At 35.5% G+C, this 21,996-nt stretch overlaps 1 protein-coding gene across 4 annotated transcripts in view; it reads left to right on the top strand.

Annotated features, from left to right (window-relative positions):
• AP3B1 (adaptor related protein complex 3 subunit beta 1) overlaps positions 1–21,996 on the top strand; it is a 276,335-nt gene that overhangs the window by 41,729 nt on the left and 212,610 nt on the right. For all 4 annotated transcript variants that reach the window (XM_029215628.1, XM_029215632.1, XM_029215630.1 and 1 more), the window contains exon 3: positions 9,357–9,431. In XM_029215628.1, the coding sequence (XP_029071461.1) occupies positions 9,357–9,431 (75 nt within the window). The remainder of the gene's footprint in view (positions 1–9,356; positions 9,432–21,996) is intronic.

Here is a 21,996-nt window from a genome sequence, read left to right as displayed (position 1 = left end):
GTAATGTGGAATTTGTGTATTTCCATCTCCCTTCCCTCCCTCTTTTCCTGTCTTTCAGTAGCATTATATTTATATTTTATAGTTTCTAATCATAAGGAATCTTAAACATTCCTTGTTAGATTCATTCCTGTGTACGTTTAAATTTTGGTTGCCATTATGAATGGTTCCCTTCATTATATTTTCAAAATTAATTATTACTGGTGTATAGGAAAACAAATGACTTTTCTGTTCTCGCATTTGGCCTTCTCAGTGAACTCTCTTCTTAGATCTGGTAGTTTTTTGGTTTCTTTGCTTGGTGTTCTGGATACTTAATTACATTGTCCAGAAGTTATGACAGATTTATATTTTATTTTCAAATATTTTTATCTCTCATTTGTTTTTCTCCTCTCTTTGCTTGGATAAAGCTCCACTATGATGTTGAATAGTAGTGGTGGTGGAAGACAACACTATCTTGTTTCTGATTTTATTTGAAATATTTGTAATGTTCTAGTCTTGGTTTTAATATATCCTGCAGAGTTCAAGTAGATATATTTCTGTGTGTTTAAGTGATGTTGGATTATAGTTTTCTTTTTGTCCTCTGTTGAGGTTTTTGATTAGGGTCGAGCTAGATTCATAGCATGAGTTGTTATTTAAGCCATCTTGGCCTGCTCCAAATTTGCAAAGATTTCCCCTTGTTTTTAGCTTTTATGTTTAGGTCTATGATCTGTTTTGCATTATTTTTTATGTATGGTGTGAGGTTAAGAGCCGAATGCATGTCTGATTTTCCTCTATTTGTTATTAAATATTCCACCATTTGTTATTAAAAAGCTGTCCTTTCCCCACTGAATTTCAGCTTCAAGTGAAAATCAGTTTACTGTGTGTTTGTTGATTTACATCTGAACTCTCTCTTCTGGTTCATGGATCTTTGTGGCTGTCCGTACCTATACCTCACTCATGATTTCTGTAGTCTGTAGAGAAAACAAAGTTTTTTTCCTGTAGAGAAAACAAAGTTTTCTCCATGGCACTACCCTACACCACAGTCACAGTAATTCAGCTGTGTTCTCATTTGGCAATAATGTCATGCAAGTGAATTTGCTGATGACTAGCAAAATTACAAAATGAAACCAAGGCTACTTAATCAAGAGTCCCAACAACAAAGAAACCCTAGGAAGGAAGGTCAAGGCAGGAGGTTGCAGCTGGCCAGATATGATACCATTTGCCCAGTTTTCATTTAGGAATTTGCTACAACAAATAAAATAAGGATCTCCTCTTAGTTACTAGAAAAGAAAAGAAAACAACAGGTATTACCTATCACCATTCTTTGACCATGAAATTAAAATATTTCCTGAATGTATGATAAAAAGAAAAAATGTCTTTAAAAAGAATATTAATCATTCTTATATGTTCACAGTAGAAACTCTATGTCTGAATTTAAAACACTACTCAGTATTTGCCTAAGAAACACATTTAGACAATATGGCTTTTGACATATTAAAGTTCCATGGGGAAAACTAAGACATTTTAAATTTTGCTTTAATATCAAACTAACAGCAACTTAAAAATTCAGTAAGAGCATGGTTGGTCTGATTCAAGATGTGCTTCCAAAATTCAGTCACCTAGTTTCCTTTCAGGAGAAACTGTTCATCATCACAGATCTTTTCTAACTTAACTTTTGGAGAAGAAAATGGAAAATCATACTCTTAGCACAACGGTTATATAAGATATATCCTCCCCTGTATTTCACTTTTAAACTAGCAGTTATTGTTTGCTAATTTCTTCTTTTATGAAATAACTAATAGTTATTTTTCTTGAAATTTTTTCCAGTGAAATATTATTATTCACCTTTACTTCTGTCCAGTTTTTAGTTCGATTTCTAGTTAGCACCATATTTCTATGTGGGAGCTTTAAAAATTATTTTTAAAATGTTATGTTCATGTATGCACATGTATGCATCATTTCAAAACATCTGTTGGGTAGAAGTAGTTTGCTAGAGGTCAATTAGCAGAATATTATATTGGCTTCAGAATTTCGTGGATTTTTTAAATGTAATTGTCAATATTTACATTTCTCTGCATAATTTAGGTTTCATGAGCCCTGAATATGGGGTTTTACCACCTCATGGTTACAGAGTAGTTTTAAGACCTTAGCTTCATAGTTAAAAACCTTTAAACATTTCTAAATTTTAATCTGCCAAAATTTTAAGTGTTATGTATTTGTTTTAACACATTACTTTCTAATATATATCAAAATGCTGGCAGTGCACATCTGGCTATCTTTCATAGTCGGTAGTCCTACGAGTCAACAGAGCATCTTGTCAGCAATATCTACTAGAGAGAAACCATAATGATAGTTTCAGTTCATTTTATTATCTTTCTTTGGTAATATCTGAGGCTTATTTAGAATCATGGGGAAATGTTTCCAATGGTTTATATGTTGAATAAAGTCTCATGTATGCCAAAGCATGCTTAGGGAAGAAAAGCTACCTACTTCAAAATCTTGTGGTCACTTATTACATAGCAGGACTCAAGTTGAAACATACATATGTTATTTTTCTTGATATTTCTGAAAAATATGTGTCTAATGTTTAAAGCACATGTTTGTATTTTATCTTGGCTTGATGAAATGTGAACTAAGAATTTGAAATGTATTGCTTCATATAGTGAACTTGTAATAAGTTTTTTAGCTATAATACTGATGAGCTGATTATTTAGAGTCCTTGAAAGAATGGAATATTTTGGTGTATTGAAATCTTTGATGTATTTTCTTTTAGTAAGTGTTGGATATTAAAGGTCTTTCTCAGGTTAGTTTGCTTGTCTTTGTAGTTTTGGGATAATGAGCAAATCTGAATCTTTCTTTGATAGATAAAATTCTTAAAATTCCTAATTAGAGTTACTGATCTATATTATTTCATAGCCATATATGTTACATGGTATTTGGTTGGATATTATTGACCCTAAGAAAATTAAAGGTAATTTCAAAGTTCCAGATATTTTTGTTTAATATTTGTAAAAAAAAAAAAAAGGCAAATTCAAATGGTATATTATTGTTGTAGAAAAATTTTGAGAAAGTCCATATAAGAAGAAGAAAATAAAAACATGCGTAATTCTTACTGTCTTGAGTTAATGATTATAATAAACATTTTGGGCTAAGTCCTTCTAGACTGCGCATCCCTTGTTCTCTTTCTCCCTTCAACAAAAATTCTTCAGTTCTGTGTATACTTTAAAGGATTCAACTTGTGGCTGATGTTGGCATCTTTTTTTGTTCCTAGGTTGGAAGTTGTTTAATGGGTCAAATTTTTTCTGCCATGCTAATATATATCAGGACCAGTTCCTGGTTAGCAGCCCTGAATTTTTACTAGTGATGTAATGCCTATAGAACCTTAATGGGTTTTCTGTCAATTTTGCTTCAAGAGTACTTTCTGGGATAGAAGTCAAGGGTCAGTTCATTTTCTATTTCTCTATTTATTCTTGGGGGCTGATTCTTAAGAGTTGCAGTTGGGTCTGAAAATTAACTGCTGGTTTGTAAATTAACTAGTAATTATTTATAAAGTAAAAATGCTGAATTTTCTCCCCATCTGTATATCTGTAAAAAATGAAGCTTGTTGAAATTGTTGAGAAAGTAAGTGCAATTTCTCCTCTTTATCTTGCTGAGTTAAAAAGAGATTAATGCTTTTTAACATTAATTATGTTTTTAGATCTGAATTTTTTTGGGGGGAGCCATGCTGTATGGCATGTGGGATCTTAGTTCCCTGACCAGGGATCAAACCCGTGCACCCTGTATTGGAAGCACGGAGTCTTAACCACTGGACCGCCAGGGAAGTCCCTAGATCTGAATTTTTAGATCTAGATTATTATTCAGTATTTTAAAAATAACATGAATAACATGAAAATAATCATTGTAATACACCACATTAACAGAATGAAGGAGAAAAAACAAGTTTATTTTAATGATACAGAAAAAGCATTTGACAGAATTCAATACCCTTTCAGGATAAAACACTCAACAAACTAGGAATAAAAGGAAACTACCTCAGCATTTTAAAGACCAAATATGAAAAATTCACAGCTTACATTGTACTCAGTGGTGAAAGACTGAAAGCTTTTCCTCTAAGTTCAGGAACAAAACAAGGATGCCCACTTTCACCACTTCTATTCAACATAGTATTGGAAGTTTTAGCCACAGCAATTGGGTAAGAAAAAGAAAGAAAAGGCAGCCAAATTGGAAAAGAAGTAAAATCATCTTCATTCACAGACAACATGCTTTTATATTTAGAAAACCCTAAAGAGTCCACAAAAAACTTTTAGAACTAATAAACAAATTCAACAAAGTTGCAGGATACAAAATTAACACATAAAAATTAGTTGTGTTCCTATATGGTAACAGTCATCAACCCTAAAAGAAAGTTATGAAAATAATCTCATTTATGGTAACATCAAAAAGAATAAAATACCTAGGAATACTTACCCAAGGAAGCAAAAGATTTGTACCTTGAAAACTAGAATGTTGCTGAAAGAAATTAAGACACAAATAAATGGAAAGATGTCCCATGTTCATTCATTGGAAGACTTAATATTATTAGGATATCAATATTCCCAAAATTATCTATATATTCAGTGCAGTTCCTATCAAAATCCCAGGGATGTTTTTTGCAAAAATAGAAAAATCTATCTTAAAATCATATGGAATCTTACTGGACTCTGAATGGCCAAAACAATCTTGAAAAAGAAGAACAAAGAAGTCTTATACTTTCTGATTTCAAAACTTACTACAAAGCTACAGTAATCAAAATGTGTGGTACCAACATAAAGACAGACATATAGAGAGACATATACACACAATAGAGAGCCTTAAAAGAAAACCCTCACTTATATGGCCAAATTATTTTCAACAAGGGTGCAAGACAATTCAGTGGGGGTAGAATTTCCCCAAATGGTGTTTGGAAACTGGATACTCACGTGCAAGAGAATGAATTTTTAGACCCCTACCTCATACGATATATATAATAAGTGAAAAAATGAATCAGAGACCTAAATGTAAGAGCTAAAACCATAAAGCTCATAGAAGAAATCTTAGGATAAAAACTTCGTGACACTGGATTTGTCAAAGGATTCTTGGATATAACATCAAAAGGTGAGCAACAAAAGAAATAATTTAGACTATGTCAAAATTTAAAACTTCATGCATCAAATGACACTGTCAACCAGTGAGAAGGCAACCCACAGAGTGGGAGAAAATATTTTTAATCATATATCTGATACAGACTCTCCGGAATATATAAAGAACTCATATAACCCAATAACTAAAAACAGCCCAATTAAAAATGGGTAAAGACTTAAATAGACATTTCTCTCGTTTTATACATAGACATTTCTCTTGTTTTATACTTCAGTAGTGAGTAATATTAGGGCCACTTATGATTGGATGGTAAGTTACGCTAGGGAAAGGGATATCCTATATCTACTTATTCCCCAGGTAGTAACTAATGGGTAAATAGTTGTTTTCCAAAATATATCAAGTGAACCACATCATTAGAAATTTGTTGAAATTTCTGTCTTGTGTATGGTGTCATATCTGGATATCTCTTTTTTTTTTTTTTGCCACAAAACATGGCATGCGGGATCTTAGTTCCCTGACCAGGGAACAAGCCTTTGCCCCGCTGCAGTGGCAGCATGGAGTCTTAACCACTGGGCTGCCAGGGAAGTCCTAGTATCATATCTGAAATAAAAATATCTTGGGTTGACTAAATAGCAGAATTGATATAACAGAAGAAAGAGTCAAAAGTTGAAGACAGATCACTAGAAATTAGTCAATTCTTAGAATAGAGATTAAAAAGAAAAGTGATGAACAAAGCCTCAGATCTTGTTGGATGATACCAAAACATTATGTCCACGTAACATATATATTTTAGGGCAGAAAAAATACTTGAAGACATTATTGCTGAAAACTTCCCAACTGATGAATGACTTAAATTTATAGATGAAAGAAACTCAATGATCCCCAATCAGGATAAACTGAATGACTAAGTACTGAAAGAAAATAATTGTTAACCTAGAATCCAGTGAATCCAGTGAAAGAATGAAGATGAATAGAGACATTCTCAGGCAGAAAAAAATAGTAGAGTACTTCTAGCCGATCTGCTTTAATGAAAGGCTAATGGAAGTTCTCCAGGCTGAAGGGAAATATGTGATGGATTTTGAGGGAGACCAATAGAAATGGTAAATATCTGGTAAGCATAAAGGACTAATTTTATCCTCCTAAGTGTCCCATTGTCTGAGAGGTTTTCGATGGATGTAGATATAAAATATATGATGGCTATAACATAAAGAGTAGTGGGGAGGTCAGATTGAAAGGGCCTATATGGTTGAAAGGTTTCTACATTTTATTTGACCTTGTGAAATATTAACTCTAAGTAAACTGTGGAAGGTTTGACATATCTTGACTTACCTGTGTATATGTATCTGTCAACTGTGTTTGTGCATCTATGTAATTATCTGGTAATCTCTAGAAGAAGAACCAATAAAAATTATACAAAAAGATATAGCCGAATAGTCAATATAAAAATTAAAGTAAAAAAGAAAAGTTAAATTATTAAATACTAAAAAATTTCCAAATAATGAGGGTAACAGCAATCAGAACAACAAAACACAGGGAATAAACAGAAAACTGATAATAAGGTGGTAGACCTGAATATAACTACATCAATAATTATATTAAATGTAAGTGATCTAAAGTCACCAACAAGAGAGACTGTCATATTTGATGAAAATATCAAGATGCAACTGTACGTTATCTAGGAAAGCCCCACTTTTAATATAAAGGCATAGATAGATTAAAAATATAAGGATAAAAAATATATGCTGTGCAAACACTAACCAAAACATAAAACAGCAACTCCCACCCCTACCCTAGCACTTCCCATTTCTCCTGCAGTTCTTTATCTTTCTATATAGTACCCTTGTTACCACCTCACATACTATATTTGTTTTTTGCCCCTCACCCTCATTAAAAGGTGAGCTCCGATGGGTAAAGACTATATTGTTCACGGTTGTATCCCCAAGGCCTAGAATAGTCCCTGGCATGTAGTATCCTCTCGGCAAATATCTGTTGAATGAATTTGACTACAGGTTTTTTTTTCTCCCTTGTGTATTAACATGTTTTTGAATAGCATTCTGTAGAATAAAGTTGGAGAAGCCTTGGAGTAGGATATCATAGGATAGGATCTCTGACTTTAGGTAATTACTGAATGACTGAAGGAAGGGGACCTAGAGAACATTTAATCCCTCTCTCCTCATTTTACAGATAAGAAAATTGTAAAAGTCATATAAAGATACTTTAGTTGTACTGTTTCGTGAACCTTCTTTAATACTCAGAAGGTTTCACAGAATACTCAAATAATTTCACAGGTAAAGAAATAGAAAATGAAAAGACTAGTTTGTATTAGAGTGTCCTAAAGCTGTCATGTAGAAAGGTCTTCTGAGATATTGTTAACTGGGATTATTGTTGTTTAAAATGTCACATAGTATTTATAAAACATTTCTGTAAATTTATAAAACTAATGCCTTCTACCTTTTTAAGGTAGTTTTTTAGGTTTCTTAGATAATTCATAAAGATCCCTTTTTTTAAAATGGTATTTTAGACTTTATATATATATTTACTTAGTTTTTGATGTGGACCATTTATAAAGTCTTTATTGAATTTGTTACAATATTGCTGCTGCTTTATGTTTTGTTTTTTTGGCCCCGAGGCATGTGGGATCTTAGCTCCCTGACCAGGGATTGAACCTGCACCCCCTGCATTGGAAGGCAAAGTCTTAACCATTGGACCGCCAGGGAAGTCCCAAGATCCCTTTTCCAAAAAATTATCCTGTAGTTAAAACTTTATTTTGTGGCTACCAAAGTCCGTACTATTAAAAGACATAAAGATATATTCTGGGAATGAGAGTGAAGGAAATGGAAATACAGGTAGACATAAAACTGAAATAAATAGAAATAAAAGGTAACACATAGGAAATTCTAAATGAAAAACGTAGATTAAAAAATTCTAGAGGAAATTAGGATTGGATGCCATAGTGGGCTAGGTGTTAGGAGATGGCTCTAGCAAGGGAGAATGATTAGAATTTGATGACACTCTAGTTAGAAGGGTAGAACTTAGAAAAGTAAAAAGAAGTGGGTTGGGGGCATGATATGAGCACCAGCATAGAGGAGCCAGAGAATGTGCAAGAAGTGAGTAGATCAGTTTACTTTTATAATAACATTGGTGTAGAACAATAATGGTTGATGAGCTTAAAAGGGATGTTAATGCAATTAAGTATTTGAATAGTAAATGAAATAGTTTGGACTCTTAGGCAGTCAGGGGCTTTTGAGATCTTTGAGGGGGAGCTGACGTGCAAAGTGGTAGTTTGAGCATATTAAACTGTCGGTGATGTACGTTATGGACAGAAGGAGGAGATTGTTGGAAAAGTCCTCTGTAGGTGATACTGATCTATAGTAGGATAGTAACAGGAGAAAGGGATTAATGTGAGTGTGCTAAGAATTCACAACAGGACCTGGTTACTGTGTAGATGTGAGGAGAGACCAAGATAATTTCATGGTTTCTGGTATCTGGGAAAATTGGTGGAAATAGGAAATTCTAGCACGAATGCCATTTTATCAGGAAAAATAGCTTTGGTTTTAGACATAGCAAGTTTTGGATGAGAAAGACATCTAATAATGTTCAGTTAGAGAAGTGGAACTAGGGCCTAGAGTTAGGGCTAGAGTTTGGGGAGTTGATCCCTGTAGAGGTAGGAGTTAACATGTTGAGGGTGAATGAAATCTCAGGCGTTTCAGAGATTGTAGAACAGTGTAGCCTGAAAAGATGTTGGTGCACAGAACTTTAGTGGGGAAAGGAAGAGGACCTGGTGAAGGGAACTTTGAAAAAAAATGGTTGGAGAAGTAGGGGAATCTATAAAAAGAAAGCCGAAGGAGAAAGAATTATTGTAGTTTGTTTAAAATAACATTCATTCTCTACCCCCACCCCCATTGCAAAAGCATTACATCTTTAATGTAAGAACTTGGAAAATAAAGAAGAGTACAAATATTTAAAAAGTGTTTACAACACCATTAGCCAGAGAAAACTATTGTAAATATTATGTCTTTAAATTACTGTTTCTTCCTTAATATGTCTATGTGTATTTATATTGATTCCCAAGAGATTGTTTGTTCTTTGCTGCAGGTAGTCGGAATAAATAAGGTGACTCAAAAAGAGTTGTTTGTTAACTCTATAGCTTATTTGTTTCTGTAGCGTAGCTTCTAAATATTTAATGTATGTAGAATTTATGTTTTTTTAAATGACTAATTTTTAAAAAGTTTCAGCCCTAATATTCCACTTTTATTCTTCAGATGATTGCAAAAGGGAAAAATGCATCTGACCTGTTTCCTGCTGTTGTGAAGAATGTGGCCAGTAAAAATATTGAGGTACTGTTTTGATTCATAATTTTCATGATTCCTTTTGTTGTGAAAGAATCATATACTTTTCAGTTACTTTGAAACACAACACATGATAAGATACTTGTGACACTAGATTTTCGATACAGTTACAATGTCCGTAATCTTAAATAGGTGATATAGAATACAAAGTAGATAATCTTAGCGTAGCTTTGGAATTTTGGTGGAGAATATGAAAAGTAAAATTGAGATTAATTCACCTGGGTGAAGGGTGGTAACTTGTTGAATATTCTTAGAAGCCAGTTTAGTTGAAATTCTGCTCTAGGGACTTAATTTTAAGATATCATTATGTCCAGTGAAACAGACCTAAATTCCTGCAGTATCAGGGCAGGGATTGAACCCAGGTGTTGTAACTCCAAATCTAGTGCTCTTCCTGGAGCATCTTAGTTCTGATAGACCTTGCCTCAGTATAGTAGGAGGTGAGCAGAAGGCAGGATGTAGTGGAAACCTTCAATTACTTGTCCCTGTATAGGCTTGTACATGGAATTTGAAACAGAGGAATTCACAGAACTTTGAGGCCACCGTAATTAATGTTAGGTCAAATGGACTAATGACTTCTAATAGAGTGCAGAAGAAAAATAGGAGCCAGTGTAGAAACCATTGAGAAAGATGAGTAGTATGAAAAGTTCAATGAAGAGAATTAGAGATTAATGTGAGCAAATGCCTTGTATTTCAAAAGAACAGAAGGTTGTAATGAAGATTGAATGGCCACATCTGTCATGAGTCTCAACTTCAACTGATGTTGGTAGTGATTGTCTGGGGGTATGTTGGGAGTGTTTGTTTTTGAGGAGGGTGTGTTTACTAGGAAGTAGTAGGAGCTAGTGATATCTGCACGAGAGTGAAAATGCCAGCACACATGTTTCATATTTGCCCATACTAGCAACTGTGAGCATCAAGAAATAAGCCTAGTCCTCTTTTTCAGTCTGGTAAATTTGGGAGAAGCAGCAGTCTCCATTGACGAATATTTTCAAGGACCTGGTGACATCAGGGCAGGATGTTTTAGGTGGAGGGAAATGGAGTATAAGTAGTAGAAATTAAAGATAAAGGGAAGTTTTTTCACTTATAATCGAGTATTATTAATATTACTCTTGAAGCTGTACCTCTGTTTATTCTGTAGGTGCTTGCTCTAGGGGCTACAATGTATATATTTAACTTACTACAGTCTACCACTAGGATTTACATATACATTTTTAAGTTATCACAGTCTAGTTTCAAATAATTATACCCCTTCATATATTCTTACATCAGTAAATTTCTATTTGCTCCCTCCAGCCTGTTCCCATTTTATGCATTTTACTTCTAAATATGCTAAAGCACCCTAAATACATGGTTATTATTTTTACTTTAAAGAATCAGTCATCTTTTTAAAAGATTATCAAAGCATAAATAACATGTTACAAACTTCTCGCTTTTAAAGTGTACAGTTCAGTGATGTGTAGTGTATTCACAGAATTGTGCAATCATCACCACCATCTAATTCCACAACATTTTTATCACCTCAACAAGGAACGTTATATTCATTAGCAGTTACTCCACAATACCCCCTCGCCCTAGGCAACCATTAATTTACTTTCTGTCTCCATGGATTTGCCTACTCTGGGCATTGCATATAAATTGAGTTATACAGTATGTGCTTTTGTGTCTGACTTCTTTCACATAGCATAATGTTTTCAAGGTTCATCCATGTCATAGTATGCATCATTACTCTATTGCTCCTTTTTTGCTGAATAATATTCTATTGTATGGGTATACTGCATTTTGTTTATTCATCAGTTGATGGACATTTGGGTTGTTTCCACTTTTTGGCTCTTGTCAGTAATGTTGCTGTAAACATTCTGTACAAGTTTTTGTGTGCACGTATGTGTTCACTTCTTTTGCATATATACCTTGGAGTGATACTGCTAAGTTATAAAATAACTTTGTGTTTAACATTTTGAGGAACTTCAAAACTGTTTTCCACAACAGCTGTAACCATTTTATGTTTCCATCAGCAATGTATGTGAGTTCTGGTTTCTCCACATCCTCACCAACACTTATTTTCCTTTTAGTAAAGAAAAATTATTGTCTGTCTTTTAGATTGTATACTGTAGTGGGTGTGAAGTGGTATCTCATTGAAATTTTGATTTACATTTCCTTAATAGAAAATTGTTGAGAATCTATTGGCCAGTTGTATATCTTCTTTAGAAAAATATCTATTCAGATCCTTTTCCCATTTTATAATTGGGTTGTTGGTCTTTTTATTGTGTATTTTTAACAGTTTTTTATGTATTCTGAATACTAGACCCTTATCTGATGTATGATTTGCAAATATTTTTCTCCTGTTTTGTGGGTTATCCCTTTATTTTCTTGATAATGCCCTTTGAAGCACAGAAGTTTTTAATTTTGATGACAGCTATTGATATATATATATATTTTTTTGCTTATGCTTTAGAGGTCATATCTAAGAAACTGATGCTTAATTCAAGGTCACAAAGATTTACACTTGTCTTTTTTTTCTAAGGGTTTTATAGTTTTAGCTTTTATATTTAGGACTGTGATCTGTTTGGGGTTAATTTTTGTGTATGGTGTCTTCATGCAACTACTGATCTGCCTTCTGTCAGTATAGTTTTGTTGTTTCTAGAATTTTTTATAAATCAAATCATACAGGATAGAAGCTGTTGTGTTTGACTTCTTTTACTTAGGCTACTGAGTTTCATCTCTGCTGTTTCATGTGTTCATGTTTTGTTCCTTTTTTTGCTATAATATGGATATTTCACAGTTTTTTAATTTACCAGTTGAAATACACTTGGATCAAATAAAATGCTATTTATGGGCATGTATTTTAATTTTTCTTGGGCAAGTACCTAGGCTTAGTTGTGTTGCATTGTCTGGGAAGAATATGTTTAATTTTTAGAAAATAGTACCATGTAGTTTTCCAAAGTGGCTGTGCCCTTTGCATTCCCACCAGGAATGTGTGGAGTTCCAGTCAGTTCATATCCCTTTCAACACTTGATCTTGTTAGAGTCTGACTTCAGCCATTTTGGTGGATGCGTAATGGTGTTTCATTGTGCCTTTAATTGCATTTTCCTGATACTTAGTGGTGTTGAGCATCTTTTCATGATCTTTTTGATCAGTCGTAAAACTTCTCTAAAATATCTGTTCAGATCTTTAACCTATTTTTAATTTTTTTGTCTAGAGTATAAAAATTCTTTATATATTCTGATACAAGCCTTTTGTCAGATTGATGGTTATTTACTATTATTTATTTTTTCCTAGTCTGTAGCTTGCCTTTTTGTTTTCTTAATGTCTTTCAAAGAATAAACGTTTGATTTGATAAAGTACATTTTATCAGTTTTCTTAGTTATACTTGAGGCTTTTTTATGACCTGCTTGATAAATCTTTGCCTAACCTAATGTTATGAAGATTTCTCCCAGTTTGTTCTAAAAGTTTAAAAAGTTTTAGCTATTAAATTTTGCACTATGATCCATGTCGGGAGAATCCCAAGACTACCCACAGGTTCCCTCATTCTTTGGGCTAATCCACAGGATCTCAGGTTATAGATAGATTCATAGCTATGACTTACTACACTGAAAGATGCACAACAAAAATTAGGTACTGAAAGAGGTGCATGAAGTGAAGTCCAGACAAAACCAGATGCAAGCTTCTAAGAAGCCTCCCCAGTGATTTTCCCTGTGACATTCGATTCCTCCAGCATCACCTCTGACAAAACGTGTGAAGTGTTGTCTACTAGGAAAGTTCATAAGGGACTCAGTGCCCAAGTCTTTATTGGGGGCTGCTCGTGTACCCATTAACTGCCTAGCACATTCCAGAATTGCAGACTCTCAGAAAGTAAGCACATGTTCAGCATAAACCATATTGTTTTTATGTAAACCATCCTTATCAGTTAGGGAATGGTGGTAATACCTCTGAAGTTCAAGTTCCCAGACAACTGTCAAGGCCAACTTTATAAGTAGGCTTTCTAAGGATAGCAATCTCTGGCCTACTGTGTTAAATCTTTACTACAGAATACATTTCAAATCAGATTTAAAAAAATTAAAGTATAATTGACTTACAATATAAAATTATTTTCAGGTGTACAGCATCACGATTCGATATTTTTATACACTACAAAATGATCTCGACAATAAAGGCTAATTACCATCTGTTGCCATACAAAGTTATTACAGTATTATTGACTATATTCCCTATGCTGTACATTACATGACTTATTTATTTTATAACTGAAGTTTGTACCTCTTAATCTCCCTCACCTATTTCACTCATGCCCCTGCCCCTTTCCCCTCTGGCGACTACCAGTTTGTTCTCTGTATCTGTGAGTCTCTTTCTGTTCTGTTTGTTCATTTGTTTTGTATTTAGATTCCTTATATATAAGTGAAATCGTATGGTATTTATCTTTCTTTGTCTGACTTATTTCATTTAGCACAATACCTTCTGGATCCATACATGCTGTTGCAGATGTCGAGATTTCATTCTTTTTTATGGCTAATATTCCATTGTGTGTGTGTGTGTGTGTGTGTACACACCACATCTTCTTTATTCATTCATCTATCGATGGATACTTAGGTTGCTTCCATATCTTAGCTATTGTAAATATGCTGCAATGAATATAGGGATCATGTATCAATATCTTTTTGAATTAGTGCTTTTGTTTTCTTCGAATGTATACCTAAGAGTGGGATTGCTGGTTTGTATGATAGTTCTATTTTTAATTTTCTGAGGAACCTACATTCTGTTTTCCACTGTGGCTGCACCAACTTACAATCCCACCAACAGAGCACAAAGGTTCCCTTTTCTCCACATCCTCACCAGTACTTGTTACTTGCTGTCTTTTTTTTTTTTGTAAGTTTATTTATTTATTTATTTATGGTTGTGTTGGGTCTTTGTTGCTGGGCACTGGCTTTCTCTAGTTCTGGTGAGTGGGGGCTACTCTTCATTGCAGTGCACGGGCTTCTCATTGCGGTCGCTTCTCTTGTTGTGGAGCACAGGCTCTAGGCACACGGGCTCAGTAGTTATGGCTCGTGGGCTTTAGAGCGCAGGCTCAGTAGTTGTGGCCCATGGGCTTAGTTGCTCCGCGGCATGTGGTATCTCCCCAGACCAGGGCTCGAACCCGTGTCCCCTGTGTTGGCAGGCAGATTCTTTTTTTTTTTTTGCGGTACGCGGGCCTCTCACTGTTGTGGCCTCTCCCGTTGCGGAGCACAGGCTCCGGACGCGCAGGCTCAGCGGCCATGGCTCACGGGCCCAGCCGCTCCGCGGCATGTGGGATCTTCCCGGACCGGGGCACGAACCCACGTCCCCTGCATCGGCAGGCGGACCCTCAACCACTGCGCCACCAGGGAAGCCCGGAAGGCAGATTCTTAACCACTGTGCCACCAGGGAACTCCGTGTCTTTTTGATAATAGTCATTCTGACACATGTGAGGTAATAACTCATTGTGATTTTAATTTGCATTTCCCTGATGATTAGTGATGTTGAGCATCTTTTCATGTGCCTGTTGGCCATCTGTAGGTCTTTGAAAAATGTCTGTTCAGGTCCTCTGCCCATTTTTTTTTGGATTGTTTGTATTTTTTTGATGTTGAGTTCTGTGAGTTCTTTATATGTTTTTGATATTACCCCCTTATCAGTTATATCATTTGCAAATATCTTCTCCCATTTAGTAGGTGGCTTTTTTGTTTTGTTGATAGTTTCCTTTGCTGTACAAAAGCTTTTTAGTTTGATGTAGTCCCATTTGTTTATTTTTGCTTTTGTTTCCCTTGCCTGAGGAGACATATCCAAAAAATATTGCTAAGATCCATGTCAAAGAGCAATACTTATACTTTCTTCTAGGAGTTTTATGGTTTCAGGTCTTAAATGTAAGCCTTTACTCCATTGTGAGTTTCTTTTTGTATATGGTGTGAGAAAGTAGTTCAATTTAATTCTTTTGATTGTAACTGTCCATTTTCTGAGCACCATTTATTGAAGAGGCTGTCTTTTCCCCATTGTGTATTCTTGCCTCCTTTGTCATAGATTAATTGACCATATAATGGTGAGTTTACTTCTGGGCTCTTTATTGTGTTCCACTGATTTAGGTGTCTGTTTTTGTGCCAGTACTATACTGTTTTGGTGACTGTAGCCTTGTAGTATAGTTTGAAATCAGGGAGCATGATACCTCCAACTTTATACTTTCTCAAGATTGTTTTGGCTGGGTCAAATTAGATTTTGTGTGTGGTATGAGGCAAGATTTACAATTCATTTTTTTCTCAGATATTCAGTTATTCTGTCACCATTTATAAAGAAGGCTATATCTTTTTACAGTTGAATTACCTTGCCACTTTTGTGAAAAAATTTTGGCCATATAAGTGCAAGCATATTTCTGGACTCTGTTCTGTTCCATTGATCTATATGTGCGTCCTTGTGCCTATACTACACTGTCTTGTAGCCTTACAGTAAGTCTTGAAGTGAGGTAGTATAAGCACTCCAGTCTTGTTCTGTTTTCAGCCTTGTTTTGACTAATCTGGGTCTTTTGTCTCTCTGTAAAAGTGTTAAAATCAGCATGCCAATTTCTCCAAAAGCCTGTTAACTTTGATTTTGTTTACAGTGAGTTTGTAGATCAATTGGAGGGAATTGCCACCTCCACCATATAAGTCTTCCAGTCCTTGAATATGGTCTTCTGTAATTTCCCTTTGTAGTGTTTTATAGGTTTTGGTGTACAAGTTTTGAACATTTTGCACATCAATTTAGTTTTGAGTACTTTTTGAATGCTGTGTTTTTTAAAATATTTATTTATTTTTGGCTGCGTCTGGTCTTGGTTGCAGCACAAGGGCTCCTCATTGCAGCACGCCGGCTTCTCTCTAGTTGTGGTGCGCAGGCTCAGCAGTTGCGGCACATGGGCTTAGTTGCCCTGTGGCATGTGGAATCCCAGCTCCCCAACCAGGGATCGAACCCTCGTCCCCTGCATTGGAAGGCAGATTCTTAACCACTGGGACCACTAGGGAAGTCTCTTGAATGCTATTTTAAATAGAGTTGTCTTTTTAATTTCATTTTCCAATTGGTCATTGCTAGCAAAATCAATTCTGATTTTGTGTATTGATCTTGTGTCCTTGCTAAATTCACTTATCCTGATAGCTATTTTTTTTTTCCTGATAGCTATTTTATCGATTTCTTAGACTTTGATACATAAATGATCATACCACATGCGAACATAATTTTACTTCTTTTGTATCCTATATGCCTTTTTCTTGTCATATTACACTGAGTACAATCTATATTACAATGTTGAATAAAAGCAGTGATAGTGGTTTTCATTGCCTTGTTCCTGATGTAGAAAGCATTGAGCCATTTACCATAGAATATGATACAAGCTATAGGTTTTTTGCAGATGCCTTTAAGCATATTGAGGAAGTTCTTTTTATCCCTTGTTTGCTGAGAGTTTTTAATATGAATGAATGTTGAATTTTGTCAAATCTTTTTTCTGTAAGTACTGAAATTATCATAGGATTTTTCTCTGTTCTCTTCATATGATAAATGACTGGGACTAATTTTTAGATATTAAACCTTTCTGTTCCTGGGATAAATCCCTAATGGCTATGGTGTATTAATCTTTTAGTGTATTGTTAGAATCGATTTGCTAACTTCTGTTAGGAGTTTTGCATCTATATCTTACTGAGGGATTTTTTTTTTTGTCTCATGATGACTTTGATTTTGATATCAGGGTAACCAGTTAATACTGGATTTTAAAAATGAGTGGGAGATGGGCTTCCCTGGTGGCGCAGTGTTTGAGAATCCACCTGCCAATGCAGGGGACACGGGTTTGAGCCCTGTTCCGGGAAGATCCCACATGCTGCGGAGCAACTAAGCCCGTGGGTCACAGCTACTGAGCCCACACGCCTTGAGCCCGTGCTCTGCAATGAGAGAAGCCACCACAATGAGAGAAGCCTGCACACTGCAACGAAGGGTAACCCCCTCTCACTGCAACTAGAGAAAGCCCACGCGCAGCAACGAAGACCCAACATAGCCAAAACAATAAATAAATAAAATAAATAAATTTATTAAAAAAAATGAGTGGGAGAGTGTTTCTCCTTTTTTCTCTGATAGAAAATGTGTAGAATTGGTATTGTTTCATTCTATCTAATAATACCAAATAATTGGTATTATTTCATTGTTACTATGATGTCATCTGGGCTTGGAATTTCTTTTATGCGAAAGTTTTAAATTATGAATTCAAGTTGTTTATTGGTATAGGCCCGTGTGGAAACTAAACTCAGCAGGCTTGGGTTGTGCAAACCCTGAACACTTCCAGGTCTGTTTTCTTTTTTTATTTTTCTTTTTATTTATTTATTTATTTTTGTCTGCATTGGATCTTTGTTGCTATGCATGGGCTTTCTCTAGTTGTGGCGAGCGGGGGCTACTCTTCGTTGCGGTGTGCGGGCTTCTCATTGCGGTGGCTTCTCTTGTTGCAGAGCACGAACTCTAGGCACATGGGCTTCAGTAGTTGTGGCACGTGGGCTCAGTAGCTGTGGCTTGTGGGCTCTGAGCGCAGGCTCAGTAGTTGTGGTGCACGGGCTTAGTTGCTCCGCAGCATGTGGGATCTTCCCGGACCAGGGATTGAACCCGTGTCCCCTGCATTGACAGGTGGATTCTTAACCACTGTGCCACCAGGGAAGCCCTCCAGGTCTGTTTTCATGATTGTTTATTGGTTGGCTCTGGTGAACTGATCTCTTTGAGTGTTCTGTCAGATAAGAGTGAGCCATGCTGTGTCAGTTTATCCAAATAGTATATACTAAAAGTGTTTGTAGTAAACACTTGCTTTCCTTATCATGGTCTGGAGCTTCAGTTACTGATCTCTTACTTACTGATGACAATATATGTAGGCATACAGTGCCTACATGGTTGATCCCTAATAAAAACCCTGGGCCGTCTGTCTTAAGCAAGATTCCCTGGTTGGCACCACTTTGTACATGTTGTTACACGTTGTTGCTGAAGGAAGTATTTTTACGTGACTATGCTTGTGGGTGGACTCTTAGAAGCTTGTGCCTTGTGTCCTCTGGACTTCACCCCATGTGCCTTTTCCTTTTGCTGATTTTACTATATATCCTTTCACTGTAGTGAGCCATAACCATGAGTGTAACAACTTTCTGGGTCCTGTGAGTCCTTCTAGGCAGTCATTAAGCCTGAAGGTAGTCTTGGTGGATCCCTAACACAGCGCTATTTAGATTCTCTATTTCTTATTGGATTGTGTTAGTAGTTTTTCTTTTAAGAAATGAATCCGTTTCATCTAGGTTGTTTATTGGCATAAAGTTGTTAATTATAGTTCCTTAGTATCCTTTTAATGTCTGTAGCTTCTGTAGTGATGTTTCCTCTTTCATTCCTGATATTGGTAATTTTGTCTTTTCTCTCTTTTTCTTCATCAGTTTATCTAGAGGATTATCAACTTTATTGACTTAAAAAAACCCAGCTTTTGGTTTTATCAAATTTCTCTGTTTCCTGTGTCATTGATTTCTTTTTGGTATGATTATTGACTTTTGTATTTATCTTTTTATTTCATCCTTCTACTTAATTTGGGGTTTTGTTGTTGTTTTCTATCATCTTGAGTTGGGAACTCAGATCAAATCTTTCTGTGAATATAAGGCTTTTAATACTGTGTCTTTTCCTCTAAGCACTGCTTTAGTTACTTTCCTGAATTTTTACTTGATTTGTTTTCATTGTCATTCAGTTAAAAATATTTTCTTTTTTTTCATTTCTATCATTTTTAATAGCACTTTACAATTCTCCACGTACTTTTTAAATTTTTTTATTTACTTATTTTTGGCTTCATTGGGTCTTTGTTGCTGTGCACGGGCTTTCTTTAGCTGTGGAGAGCAGGGGCTACTTTTCATTGCAGTGTGTGGGCTTCTCACTGTGGTGGCTTCTCTTGTTGTGAAGCACGGGCTCTCGGCACGCGGGCTTCAGTAGTTGTGGCATGTGGGCTCTAGAGCTCAGGCTCAGTAGTTGTGGTGCATGGGCTTAGTTGCTCTGCGGCATGTGAGATCTTCCAGAACCAGGGCTCAAACCCCTGTCCATTGCATTGGCAGGCGCCAATGACCTGTGGTGCATAACCACTGCACCACACCACCAGGGAAGTCCTCTATGTACTTTTTTAAATTCTTTTTTTAATTGAAGTATAGTTGATTTACAGTGTTGTGTTCATTACTGCTGTACAGCAAAGTGGTTCAATTATATACACACACACACATAAATATACATTCTTTTTTTAAAATATTATTTTCCATATGGTTTATCATAGGGCAATGAATATAGTTCTCTGTGCTATACAGTAGGACCTTGTTGTTTATTCATTATATATAAAAGTTTACATCTGCTAACCCCAAACTCCCACTCCATCCATCCCCCTAAAAATATTTTCTTATTTTATGATTTCTTTTTTGACTTATGGTGTATTTAGAAGTATGTTGTTTAATTTCCAGATATTGGGGGAGGGTTATCTCATTATCTTATATTGTTATTGCTTTGTAATATAATTCCTTTTTAGTCAGGAAACATCATTCTCTTAAAATTTTATGAAGACTTGTTTATAGCTAATCATCTAGTTTGTTTTGGTATGCATATCACGTGCAGTGGAAAAGAATGTGTATTCCACTTTGGGTTGTAATGTTCTATAAATATTATTTAAGCAAATGTGTTGTTTAGATTTTTAAAATGTTTTTACTGACCTCTTGTCTAGATGTTCTACCAGTTGCTGAGAGAGGGATCTTAAATCTCCCAATCATGATCCTGGAATTGTTCATTTTTCCCTTTAATTTAGTCATTTTTTGCTTATATTTTGAAGCACTCCTATTAGGCATAGCTCTTTTCAGGTGTTCCTGATGAATTGCCCCTTTATCCTAAAATAAACCCTTCTTTTTCTCTGGTAATACTTTTTTGTCTTAAAGTCTATTTGATTTCTTGTTATTAATATTGTCATTCCAGCCTTCTCATCTCTTTGTATGGTATATCCTGTTTTCATTCATTTCATTTCATTCATTTGTTCCTAGCCTGTGTCTTCATATCTATTTGTGTCTCTTATTGACAGCATCTAGTTCCATGTTTTTCCCACCCATTCTGTCAGCCTCTGCCTTTTAATTGGAGTGTTTATTCTGTTAACACTTGATGTATTTATTGATGTGGTTGGATTTGAGTGTAGTATTACATGATTTCTTTTTTTAAATTTGTCTCCTTTATTTTTGTTCCTCTCTTCTTCTTTTCCTCCTTTTTATAGAGGAAATCACACTTAAATGTTTCCTGTTTTTATTTTTAACCTGTACTTCTTTGCATTTTTTTTAAAGTGTTGGCTGTATCCATTCTTAACTTTTCACAGTTGGATTATAGTTAATGCTGCACTTCTTCACATAAAATATAGAAATCTTGCAACTGTATACATCCATATCTCTCCTTTTATGTTTTAGTTATTAATTTATCACATTTATATAAGTTAAAAGCATCACAAGGGACTTCCCTGGTGGCACAGTGGTTAAGAATCCACCTGCCAATGCAGGGGACACGAGTTCAAGCCCTGGTCCATGAAGATCCCACATACCGTGGAGCAACTAAGCCCATGCGAGCCAAGCTCACAGCTACTGAGCCTGCGCTCTAGAGCCCGCGAGCCACAGCTACTGAGCCCGCATGCCACAACTACTGAAGCCCGTGCGCCTAGAGCCCATGCTCCGCAACGAGAAAAGCCACCACAAAGAGAAGCCTGTGCACCACAACTAGAGAAAGCTCACCTGCAGCAGAGAAGACCCAACACAGCCATAAATAAACAAACAAATAAATAAATAAAAAAGAAGCAAGCAAGCATCATAAAACAGTACAATTTTTCCTTTAAATATCAATACTTATGACATAAAGAAATTAAAAGAAAAAACAGAAAAGAGTATTTATCATTTATTCAGATGTTTATCCTGTCCAGTGTTCTCTTTGACTTCTAAGATCCAAATTTCTATCAGTATCATGATCCTCCTGCCTTAAGACCTTCTGTTGGCTTTTTCTGTAGTGGAGGTCTGCTAGTGATGAATTCTCTTACTTTTATCTGAGAATGTTTGCATTTTACCTTCATTCCTAAAGAATTATTTCATTGGTCATAGACTTCTGGATTAAGTTTCTTTTTGTTTCAGCATTTTAAAGATGCTTTGAAGACTCTTCTGCCCTCCATAATTTCTTATGTAAAGTCCCTGTTAACTGGATCATTCATCTTCCTACGTAATTTGTAATTTTTCTCTTGACACTTTCATGTTTTACTCCATCTTTGGCTTTTGGTAGTTTGACTTTGGTGTACCTTGGTGTGATCTTATTCCTGTTCATTTGGTTTTGTGTGTGTTGAGCATCTTAGTTCTATAAATTAGTCTTTGATCAAAAGTAGGAAATTTGGGGCCATTATTTCTTTTCTTTTTCTTCTTTCTATAAATTTTTTTATTTTTATTTTTGGCTGCATTGGGTCTTTGTTGCTGCACACAGGCTTTTCTCTAGTTGGGGCGAGCAGGGGCTACTCTTCGATGTGGTGTGCAGGCTTCTCATTGGGTGGCTT

This window comes from Monodon monoceros, unplaced genomic scaffold (genome assembly GCF_005190385.1).
Source record: "Monodon monoceros isolate NGI ecotype Baffin Bay Population unplaced genomic scaffold, NGI_Narwhal_1 Super_Scaffold_12, whole genome shotgun sequence".
Classification (NCBI taxonomy): Eukaryota; Metazoa; Chordata; class Mammalia; order Artiodactyla; family Monodontidae; genus Monodon; species Monodon monoceros.
The sequence above is the reverse complement of the archived record's forward strand: the minus strand, read 5'-3'. Positions and strand labels throughout refer to the sequence as shown.